This window comes from Centroberyx affinis, unplaced genomic scaffold, assembly GCF_046629955.1.
Source record: "Centroberyx affinis isolate AG114_WGS23_722 - 3 ecotype Tasmania unplaced genomic scaffold, CSIRO-AGI_Caff_v1 ptg000295l_1, whole genome shotgun sequence".
Lineage (NCBI taxonomy): Eukaryota > Metazoa > Chordata > Actinopteri > Beryciformes > Berycidae > Centroberyx > Centroberyx affinis.
Window position 1 is genome coordinate 389 of NW_027278973.1, and position 12,112 is coordinate 12,500.

At 42.3% G+C, this 12,112-nt stretch overlaps 1 protein-coding gene across 1 annotated transcript in view; it reads left to right on the plus strand.

The window, feature by feature from the left end:
- The first annotated feature begins 1,305 nt into the window (after nucleotides 1-1,305).
- Nucleotides 1,306-12,112, plus strand: part of LOC139640827 (ELKS/Rab6-interacting/CAST family member 1-like) — a 102,111-nt gene continuing 91,304 nt past the window's right edge. The window contains exons 1-3 of the mRNA XM_071515005.1: nucleotides 1,306-2,290; nucleotides 3,752-3,829; nucleotides 4,249-4,404. Of these exons, the coding sequence (XP_071371106.1) occupies nucleotides 1,784-2,290; nucleotides 3,752-3,829; nucleotides 4,249-4,404 (741 nt within the window). The 5' untranslated portion in view covers nucleotides 1,306-1,783. The remainder of the gene's footprint in view (nucleotides 2,291-3,751; nucleotides 3,830-4,248; nucleotides 4,405-12,112) is intronic.

A 12,112-nucleotide genomic window follows, 5' to 3' on the forward strand; every position in this document is an offset into this window, starting at 1 on the left:
ATAGGATATCCTCACCATGTATTCACACCAACTGGAGAAACCTGCCACTTGAAATCCATTCATTTTCTATGGCCACAGAAATGTCAGCTGATGTTCAACACTGTCATCTCATTTGTTGCCCTGGGAACGTGGGCTGCTGCTGAACTTTGGGATGACATTGCCCACCAGCAGCCATTCATGTAGTAGCATTGTTGTGTATGGGGGCGGACGGGTGACCTCGCGTTATGAGAGGCCGTCCTTCAACTGGACAACGTGGGATCAAGCCCTGTGTCAGAAAGCATCAGCCCTGCTGAAGTGCCCTTGAGCAAGACTCTGAATCCCTACCAGCTGACCCTGACCTCTGACCTCTGAAGCAATAGGGTTAGGCTTAGGCAGCCTGTGTGATCAGATGAACACACACATCAGCTGATGCTGTTGGCTGCCTGCAATACAGTTTGTATACACAGGCACAGCCTTTTTTTCATAGTTTATGGAATTTGAAAATATCAGCCAATGTCACGCTATTTTCTTATTTCTCCCTCTTACTGTGTGTGTGTGTGTGTATGTGTGCAGGTAGTGTGGGGCTAGAAAACGGAGCTTCGGGCATCCTTGATAAGTGATTACTGGAGAAGAAGAAAGGTGTGTGTGTGTGTGTATGTGTGTGGGGTTGAGCCAAGTAGAGCTAGAGCAAATAGAGTATGGCACTTATGACCTACATAGAGAGAGAGAGAGAGAGAGAGAGAGAGAGAGAGAGAGAGAGAGAGAGAGACAGCTGTGGGGTTATATGCAGCAATATATCCAAACCTCCATGTCCATCAGCATGTATTTATGCTTTACACGTATGTCTTTATATATACTATGCATAGGATTTGTGAGTCGTGTGCCAATGAAGTTGCTTTTCCCTTCCCACTTGCTATGCAGGTAATGTCAGTTCCCAGCATTTGTCAGTACAGAGGAACACACTGACTTTGTGGCCAGAAAGCTCTTTGATTATCTACTGCTAATCCATAATGAGACAATTTATATTGGTTTCACTTCTGGGTGTTCAGTGTGCTGTGGCGCTTTTAGTTCTTACTGTGCGCTAAACATACACAGTCTGTTTTTGCAAGTTTTTGCTAGTGTTTTCATGCACAGCAGTGAACCAAATAAATACTAGACACAGAGGGGAAACTGATCTTCTTGCACAATGGTAGCTTGATCAAAAACATAACTTGGTGAAAAGTCCTGTGTATTCTTGTGTGCCTAAAGTGCAATATGTCTTTATTCTATTGTTCTCTAAGTCTCTTTTCCTCTTTATTTCTCTCTCCTCTCTCTCTCCAGGTGATCCCATCATCCCCAGGCCCTGAGGATTAATTTGCTGCCTTTATCAGTATGAATGTCCTATTGATTACTGCTCACCAACAAAGCCAATGGATTACAGTGACAGCGTTGGAAAGGCCTTGATCACAGCTATGTCAACACGGAATCAGGATATCAAGACTACAGTAGAAGACTGACTGGAATTTGTGTTTTGAGTTGTTATATTTAGCATTTCAATTTTTTGGGAAATCCATCCCCCATGTATTGCTACTAGTGATTTAATCTTTTCCTGATTTGTTACCTGATTATTTTCCTGCCTTTTTGTGCAATTTTGCTGCCCTTACCAGCTTGTCACCACAGAACAGTGCTTTTCCAACCTTGGATCTTTCTCAGGACACAGCTGATTTTGTGGATCTCAAATTTGTATTTTTGATTCACTCGATTCATTCATTTGATTCAGACACTCTTTTGTTTCTTCGACACACGCCCCCTATTTCCTCTCACCATGTATAGTAGCTCCCGCTCCGTCTCCAAGCTGGACGCCGTTGGATCCAACGGTAACGGCTCGGTGTCCGGTAGTCCCGGTCGCTCCCCGCGCCTCCCCCGCTCCCCGCGCCTCGGACACCGCCGAAACAGCGGCAGCAGCTCCGCCGCTGGCCTCACCGGCTCCGGTAAAACCCTGTCCATGGAGAATATTCAGTCTCTGAACGCTGCGTACGCCATGACCGGTCCTCTGTACTTCACTGACACCGGCGACGACCTGGCGGGCCTCGCCGGGAGCCTGGGCAGCGGGCTGAACCCCTCCCTGCCCAAGAGCACCATGACCCTGGGCAGGGCCGGGGCCAGGGTGCCCTACGGGGTGCGGGGGGCCGTCATGGGGAGCAGTCCTAATATTAACACTGGAGGAGGGGGAGGCGGTGGAGGAGCCATACCCAGCGACGCGATAGTGTTTGGGGGGGAGCTGCAGGGCCAGTCTTCCCAGGCGGCAACGGTGCCCCACTCCATGAGACAGGTGAGAGGCTGCCAAGTCAGCATGTCTTAAACTGCTGGTTGTGTCCAGTGAAATGAGTCAGTTGTGCATTAAGATTTGACCTTTGAGACTTTTTTTTACATCAGAATTCAGTTTGATAATCTTATGGTCACAACCTTTTTCCTCTGTGTGTAGTTTGGGTCACTTATTGTCCTCACATCTTTACATCTTGTGTGATCACACAGAGCTTTTTATATAGCTATGACATTTTCCTGCAATCAATACACTTGTTTTCCTTGGGATTTAAAGGCTAATTGGATTGAAGTAATTGGTGCCACAGCACCAAAAGGTTGAGAGCTGCTGTGTTGTCTAAACTGCACTCTGTTTGCCTCCTGGGCAAACAGAGTGAATTAAAAACATGAATCCTTAGCATTATTTTCATATTGTTTGTCAAGGAAATTGCTCTAGAAAAGGATATGGTAGAGTTCAAAAGTTTAGAATCAACAGATAAGGAATATGTGGAAGAAACAGACTTTGGGTGTAGATAATGTTGTTTTTCTTAGTTTTTTCTTTGAGTCTACATAAGGGGACTGTGGCTCTAAACCCTTGACCTCCTTGCTGTTGGTGTCCTGTAATGTTGGTGATCTAGGAATTTAAACCTATTCTACTTGCTGCTGTACTCACAGTCGCTCAGGGAACAAGCGTCAGCTAAATGCCTAAACTGTAAATTTCAAATGTACTGCATTGTTTGTTTTTTTAGGTCAAAAACAGACTCTGCATGTTGTTTACAAAAATGCCCCCTAGATACACTTAATTCATTAATACACGGATGTTCTGATGTCATGATGAATTAAACATTTTCAAGGGAGCACTTTTTTCATAAATATTATAGTGTGTAGATCCTTCCATGTTGGTCTAACACAGTCCTATACTTAATGCTCAAAGCTTCTTTTCACTTCTGTTCAACGTAAATGTGTGACATTACCATATATTCAGCATGTGTATGTTGGAATTCTATCTTATTTACTGTATAAATAAGCTGAATGTGAAATGTCTTGTTGGTATTACATGCATTACATTATAAATATTTAAATGGATATTTCAGTTCGGTAGGAAATGTTCAGTCTTCAGCACACGCACCTCCAGTGGTGTTCAGGAGCAGTCAACCTCCAGCATTAGCTGTTCTGGGATCTGCTGTCACCAGCTCTCAGTAGTGATAGTTGCAAACAGACGAAAGCTTTCAACTTTTGAGTATGTATGAAGGATGATCCTGAACACAAAATCATATAATATGTCAACTTCTGCTTGTTTGTAAATGTGGTAGACTTCCAGACTTGGTTAAAGTCAAAGTTAAAAAGTGGTGCAGTGTGTATCTAGGTTTTTTTCTGCATTATTGCTTTCTCTCCAGCAATCTCTCACTAGATGTGTGGTGATTGTGTGTGTGTGTGTGTGTGTGTGTGGGCGTATGTGTGTGTGTGTGCGTGTGTGTGTGTGTGTTAACAGGTGAGGGAAGGTGCCATGTCAGACCTACAGACACAACTAAGAGAGGTGTTGAGAGAGAATGAACTGCTACGCAGAGAGGTAAGCGTGCACACACAGCTCTGAGGAAAGAAAATGATACATCCATTTCATTTACAATTTAGGTTTTTTAGCATTTTTTTTGCATGTGAGTTCCTCTATTTACTCCATTAAGGCATTCTGAATTTAAGCAAAAGGGAGTAGTTATGAGGAAGGACACAGAATACAACAATAATATACAGTATATATAGATATAAGTAATATGATACATCACTCTCTAATGTGTTTATTTTCTTCCGTATATAGGCTGAAGCTAAGGAGACTAAGTTGAGTTAATAATACACTCCACCAAGATGTTCTGGAGTCCAAAACTGTAGAGAGAGGGAGGATCTCAGGGAGGATCTTAATCAATACAAACACTAAAACATTTATTAAAAAAAAACACTCAATCTGTTTTTTTGTTCTGTTTTGGTATCTTGCAGCTGGAGGCGAAGGAGTCCAAGCTGAGCTCCTCTATGAACTCCATCAAGACGTTCTGGAGTCCAGAGCTGAAGAAAGAGAGAGCGCTGAGGAAGGACGAAGCCACCAAGATGGCCGTCTGGAAGGAACAGTACAGAGTGGTCCAGGACGAAACACAGGTAGGAATGAAGAGGTGTGTGTGTGTACGTGAGTATGTGTGTGTTTGTGTCCAAGTGCTTATGTTGGACACACTCTTCAACAGTCTCACATTTGTGTGTGTGTGAATCTGTGCGTGTGTGTGTTGGTGTCCATGTGTATGCGTTGGACACGGTCTGTGACAATGAATTACTGTCATCTCTGGATTAGCTTTGCTTATAGCTTGGAGTTAAAGATGAGTAACAAATGGATGCAGATGCAAGGAGCGATGTTTCGTCCACAATATCCTGACCAGGTTGAATTCAGTTCACCTTCAGTGCAACTAATAGTGGAAAAAAACGTAAATCTTGGGCCATAACAAGATCTTCATTAAGTCTATACAAAATAATTGAGTGCATATCAGTGTTATGGACCCTGCCATTCCAATTTTTTGGGGAATTTACCTCCACGACTCGATACGCAATATGGGCTTCACGGTTCGATACAAACATGAAAAGATGTAATGAATAAAAGTTCAATGACAACAAAATATGACTGTGCAGAATTATGTTTATTTCTGAGCCACAAATTTTTCCAGCAATCGTAAACAATAATTTAAGATTGTCGTTACAAAGTACAAATAATATTATTTGGATGGAGAGCTTGTATTTTTGTGAGGGGCAAGCCGGCTCATTTGTGATTACTACAGCAGAATAAACTGGAGCTAATGTCACGATTCATTTTTCTGCCCCACGATACGTATTGTCACATTTTTGTATTGCGATATATTGAATTTCGATATATCGTCCCATCCCTAATAGCCCATTGTAGCAGCTAACCAGCTATCGTTTGGCTCTGTTCTGCTCTGCTGTAAACTCTGTTACTGCTCTGTTACTGTAGCCTGTGGGCCAAAGCTTCCTTCCCCGAACCTGAGCGATCATTTTATCGGCTGTTCTGGTGGATTTGTCTTGTTGCTACAAGGCAGCGTTGGAGACGGGTAAACAGATGAACTGGACTCCCTGGTTGGGGACTCCCAGCTGTCTGTTGGTTCAGAAGCCATCTGGATGAGACAGAGACACAGCTAGTCTGGCAGGAGGCTGGGATATTATACAAGAGATTGCACACACACACACACACACACACACACACACTCCCAGCCACTCGCTTGCTTCACAGCGACTCATTTACATGTATGAGTGCACACACTTTCTCCCTCTCAGTGAAAATTCACACGTCATTGTGAAATCAGTGGAGGACAAGTCATTTTTCAGCACAGAGTGGTTAGAAGCTCGCTGTCCTCTCATCATTCTTAAATAATCAAAATAATCACATTGATGTTTTAGTTATTATCTCTTATCTACAGTATATGTGTGTGTTTGTGTGTGAATTCCTTCAGAGCTACTGTACTGAGAGAAATGGATTGTGAAAACGTGGGAAAGGATGACAGGTTGATGAACTTAACAATTACCAGATGAATCACTGTCAGGCAGGTGTATGTGTGTGTGTAAGTGTGTGTGTGTGTGTGTTCATGTAGAGTGATGTAATGTGAAAGAGAACAAAGGACCAGGTGATAACTTGATCAGTTTATCATCTAGTTGGCCTGCTGCCAGCACTAGACAGCCTCATTCGCCCTTACACACACACTTACACACACACACACACACACACACACACAAACATATATAGTGTTATAGGGAGTGATTAGACATGCTTAGACATGCAAGAAAATATTTTCTGATCTCTAATGTGGAGAACTATGTACTGAACTCTCTCTCTCTCTCTCTCTCTCTCTCTCTCCTCCATCCACATCACGCACATTTAACCCAAGGCATCCTTTTAATTTCCTCCTGTCATTATCCCCCTTTCTCCCATTTTTCTTTCTTTCTCTCCTTATTTTTTCTCTCTCTTTTTCTTTTCCCTTTTTCTTTCTCTCTCCCTATCTCATGCTTTTCTGTCGCTCCTTTTCTTTCTCTCCTCTTATTCATTTACTCTTTCTCTCTCTCCTATTTCTGTCATCACTTGGTGAGTCAGCTCTCGCTTTCTCTCTCTCTTCCCCTCCTCCTACCTTCCCTCCCTCCTCTCTCTCTCTCCCTCTCCGCCTTCATCTCTGTATTAGAAATGGAATGTGTGTTACCTCCCAGTCATTTTGGGACACACTGTCTCTCTCTCTCTCTCTCTCTCACACACACACACACACACTTGGTCACGCCCCAGCTGTGGAATGCACATAGTAACTCAACCCCACCCTCCATCCTTCCTTCCCTCTCTCCCTCCTTCTTTCCTCTCTGCCTCCTCACTTGTTCTCCTCCTCTTCCCTTTCATGCTCAGCTGACTCTCCTCACCTCCTTTCCTCCCTCCCTCCATCTCTATCTGCATCCTTCCCTCCCTCCCTTCCTCTCCTCCCTTCCTTTCCTCCTATCTGCACTCTCATATCCCGACAGTGTGTCACCATAGATTTAAAACCAGAAGTTTCTATTAAAATCGGTATTGCCAAGCCTCCCTTACAAGCAGGAATATTCTCCTCCTTCTCCTAATCCAATAGATAAAGGTTAAATTAATAATCTGCAACATTTTCATATTAATAAATGTCCGTCTTGATACTCTCCATCTCCGATTGATATAAAGGTGATTGATTTCTTGCAGCAAATAAAAAAACAAACAAACAAATAAATTAGCAAGGATTTCTTACCACTTTGATTGAGAAAATCAAAGTTAAATCAGGAAGTGCCCCTTCCAATAATTACATGTCTATGCATATGCTATATATTTCAGTTTCTATATATTTCTCTTCATTGATGCATCTCTTCTCTTGTCATAAACTTGCATTTTATAGCGGTTAATATAAAATTGTATAACTTCATTGTTATTGTGACATTTTGATGTATTACTTTGTCATATTAAGTGTCTGTCAGGGTTTTGCGAAAGGCTTCAGGGAGGCTATTAGTCTAATTTGTAAATAAATGTCACTATTACTATTTTAAATTTACCAGCTCTTTTAAGTATTATATGATTTGTTAGGGTTAGGGTTAGTGGGAGTGTGTCTCTTCTCTACTGCAGCCCCGCTTTGTGATCTAGACCAATAAGACAGGTGTAATGTTTCATAAAAAGTTTGCGTGGTGCAGCTTTATTGTTATTCTCTCCTCTCTACTTCCAGTTCCTGTCTCTATCACTTGTTCCTCTCTTGTTTCACCTCCCTCATCCAGTCATGTTTTTCTTGATCACACCTTCTCCCCAGTCCCATAACTTTCTCCATCTCTTTCTCACGACTCTCTCCTTCTCTGCCTCTCTGTCTCACCTTTTCTTTCACCCCCACGTTCTCTCTCTATCTCTGTGTCTCCCTCTCTTTCTCTCTCTCTCTCCCACTCTCTCCATCTGGGCCTGTGGAGAGGCAGTACCATAGAGCTTAATTCAATAGAAGGGACACTCCCTGGTTCACCAAATCTATTGTTTTGAATAGGTATGGCCATTCTATTCTAGTGTAATGCTATGGTCAGTGTCGTCTGTCTTTTGTCACTCTTGTCTTGCTGCACCTACCTGCTTTGGTTTCAGCTGTGTAAGTGTGTGTGTGTGTGTGTGTGTGTGTGTGTCTGTGTGTGCGTGTGTGTGTGGGTTCGCCCAATTTGTTCCACCTCTTTGATCACAGCAGGGAGGTAAAATCTTTCACGCAAGACGAAAGAGAGAGGGAGAAGTGAGGGAGGAAATGAGGAGAGGGAGGAATGCTTGAAATGCCAAAGGAAAGCTCCACTTGGCTTTCTTTTTTCTTTCTTTCTTTCTTTCTTTCTTTCTTTCTTTCTTTCTTTCTTTCTTTCTTTCTTGTACACACACCTTTTCTGTCATTCATTCTAATCTTCACCCTCTCTCTCTATCTCTGTTTCTTTCTCCAACACACAAGCTCAAGCAGTAGAATAATTCAGCATGCATGTTTTAAATAACCTCCACTAGTTTCATAACAAAAAAACTCCAGGGATCAGAACTCAGAACAGGACAGAGGAATCACTCTTACCATTTGAGAAACATATTCTGAAAATAAATCTATGCTACCTACAAGAGTTTCATCCCAAAATGAAATATACCCACCATTTGAACGATGTGACACTCAACCTGACAAAGTGATTGCTGACTGGAAGGTAAAACTGACTGTTGAATGTTATTGATGTAATTTACTATCTGGAGCCCTTTATAAAATAGTAGCAGTTAAGATGTAATGTGACATGAATATGGAGCTATGAACCTCAAGTACCATTTTTTCCAAAATGGATGTATTAGCCTTTTGGAATAAAAGCCTTCTTATGCAAAGTCAGGATGGGAATTTTCATATTTTTCTTTCCTAGACTCATGAACGTTTTTTTTTTTTTTTAGCATGTGTGCCTCTTGCAGCGGCCCGCTCTCTAGCTCTCCCCCTCTCTGTTCTACTTGGTTTGTCCCAGCGCTGAATCGCACCAGCTGAACAATAACCGCTCTTGTCTGTCTGTTTCTGGGCCTGTTAGATGCAATCTATCATCTACTGTACTCCAGGCAAGCTGTGTGACGTCACAGCTGGTGTCTGGGTGTGTGTGTGCGTGTGTGTGTGTGTGTGTGCTGTGTGTTTGGTGAAGTGGGGTCTTATGCATGAGTCAGGAGGGACTGCACTTGTGTGTTTTTTATGTATGTGTGTGTGTGTGCACATGCATGTATCTGTGCATGTGTGTGACTGTTGGTGTTTCTATTCTAAATGTAAAGTGTGTACCACTGTGTTTGTTTGTGTCTGTGTGCAGTGATTTGTGTGTGTGCATGTTTTAAGGGAGGCTGTTGCCAGCTGTGTGTGTGTGTGTGTGAGAGAAAGAGAGAGAGAGAGAGATAGAGATAGAGTACAGTAGGAGGGAAACTGTATACATGTTTGTTGTCAGGCTTGCATGTCTTAGGGAGAGTTGGCCTTCTGTTCAAGTGTGTGTGTGTATGGGCAATTGCATGGATGCCTGCCTGCATATCAGTGTGTGTTTGTGTGTGTGTGTGTGCGTGTGTCTGTGAGTGTGTGTGTGTGTGTGAGAGTGCATGTATGTACATACATGTCTGTGTGCATGTGCTGTATGGGACTGCTTTGTACCTGTACCTGTACCTGGAATGTAGTTGCCAGCGGTATGATGTCAGAGTGTGTGTGTGTGTGTTTGTCTATGTTTGTGTGTGTTTTCGGGAAAGTGCGGCAGCCAGTGGCAGTTCTACTTTTACTACTGCACTGTTTTCATTCTCTTCAATTATTTAACCTAACACTCTGGGTGGAGGTAGGGAGTAAAGGTGTGTGTGTGTGTGTGTGTGTGTGTGTGAGTGAGAGAGAGAGAGAGAGAGAGAGAGAGGCAGAGAGAGAGTACATTTTCTTCCCATGTCAACGAGTAGATTTAGAAAATGACTTTGCCCTGGTCAGTCTGTTGGCCTTACCAGTCACTTTGGCAAGTAAGCAACCTTTGTTTAGAGCAGGTTTTGACTGATATGGATTTCTAAAGGCCGAGACGAATATATTTGGATTGAAGCTGCCAATAGCCAGAAGTCTGCGTTGACAGTCAATGTCTTAAAGTGTGACCATTTTCATGCCAATGTTTTACCCAGAATGTTTGTCTTGTGTGGAAAAGCCTATGAAACAGCATTTAGACCGTCATGGGACAATAAAACTCTCCACTGAAACCCATACTGATGAAATTCTTTTAGGTGGGTTAGCAGCGTCCTTAAGTCAGGGTGAGGCAGGTTTCATTGCAGGTTTTACAGATTTTCTGAGTAAAGTCATATCCTCACATCCAATATCGGCAAGCCAATATACCCTTGGGTCCTTGGTATTCTAAAAATCTGATTTTGGATGGAAGAATAGTGAAAGTGGTGGGTGAATTTTAAAATCTACCAGCTGCTGTGGCCGGTGGGAAGTATGTCTGTTTCCTGATGCTCCTACAACTATTGCCACTTCCTAGTAAGTCCTGTCTTGTGTGTGTGTGTGTGTGTGTGTGTGTGTGAGAGAGGAGGTTAATCCAGACAGGCAGGTGAACACAGTGCCTGTTACACCAGGGCAGCGTTTTGCCTTCAGGAGGGAGGGATGAGAGAGAGAGGCAGGCAGAGGATTGAGGAGGGATGGAGAGCCATATTTACATCATTCATTGTCATCCTCCTTTTTGAAGCGGCTGCCCATCATTTCTCATCTCTTTTCTTGTTCTGTCACCCTCCTGCTCTTCTCCCCTTGGAGTGATAGAGAGTTGGAGAGAGAGAGGAAGTGACAGAGACAGACCGGCACTTCAGTGTGTTTTCCACCATATGAACATTGCAGTAAATCTGGCCTTCAGGTTAGTTTGAATCTACTGTAAATGGATGGTGCCACTGGTGCTAGTTTTTTTTTTTTACTGTGCAGTGGAAATGACGCCATTGCTTGAACCATGTGAAACAGGTTTAATTGCACAGTAAAGTAAAATAATAGTAAAATAATCTCAACCAAGAACATTTTTCCACTTGTTTTACAGGCATACAATATATAAAGAGTGAACTAAGATTAAAATACAACACTAAAATTAAAAAAATTACAAAAAAAACCACTATTTTTTTGTGGTAAATATATTGTAAATACAGCCAGTTTGTGTGCTTGTTGTCTTAAGACTTTGTAGTTAAGTTGAGTTTACCCACCTTTATAAGCGTATGTGTATCTTTACAATATAAATTCATAGTATACATTGTAGTAAATTGTATCAGACTGATGAAAATTAATAAAAATGAAATCATTATTATTATGGAAATGTAATTATATAATGTTTTGTTTGTTTACATTGGCATACCACTACATCACTGCTCAGCACTTACTGTGATTAAGGCTGGCTTGAATTGGGCGTCTTGCATTGCTAAATTCATTAGTCCAAATTAGCTTTGAGCTGGCATTTTAATCTTCTGATCAGTCCTCATGGGTTCATGTTAGCTTGACTCCAGTATAAATGGATGGTGCCAATCGTTTTCTGTGTGATTTTCATTTACTGTACAGAGAAATGTTGCCAACTGTTTTCTCTGTGCCAGCTGGCTGCAAAAATGCTTTGCCTGGCAATCTACTCTACTGGCATAGACCTGCGAAAGAGAGAGGGGGCTGGAGAAGAATGGACTGCAAAGATGGATGGAGACGTATAAAGATGGGTAAAACGGAGATAGAAAGACGGAGGAAATCAGGAGAATGGATAGGAAGGATAGATCGAATCGGAAAGCTGGATGAAAGAGCAAGAAGGAGGGAGGAAAGGAGGAGAGATGAATGTGTGGCAAGGATGGATTGAGTTGAGAAAATGGATTAAATTGAGAGAAAAGGAAGAGAGGTGGATAGATAGCAGAGATGGAACGAGTTGGAGGAAAAGAGGAGAAGTGGATAGAAAGATAGAAGTAATCGACCGACTGAAAGAGGGGAGTTAGGGATGAAGTGAGGAAGGAGGGAAGAACGTAGGAGAGGGGAATGATAGGAAGGAGGGATTTGACTTGTGATAGAAGGGGAGGGAGGGAGGAGAGTGATTAGTATGATGATGAATGAAGGGAAGGGTGGATTGAGCTGAAGAGAGAGCAAAATTGGTATTATTGCGTTTAATTAATTACATATTGCTGCGTTATTACTAGCCATCTGGTATCTGCCTCAGTGAAGCATATTTAAACTGAACTGAACTGAACTGAACTGGAGTTTGATGATGGCAGATTGGAGATGAAGTAAATTGTTGAAAAGTGAAATTTAGATGTAAATAGTTTGAGGGGGGAGTTAGGGATGAGACAGAGAGAGAG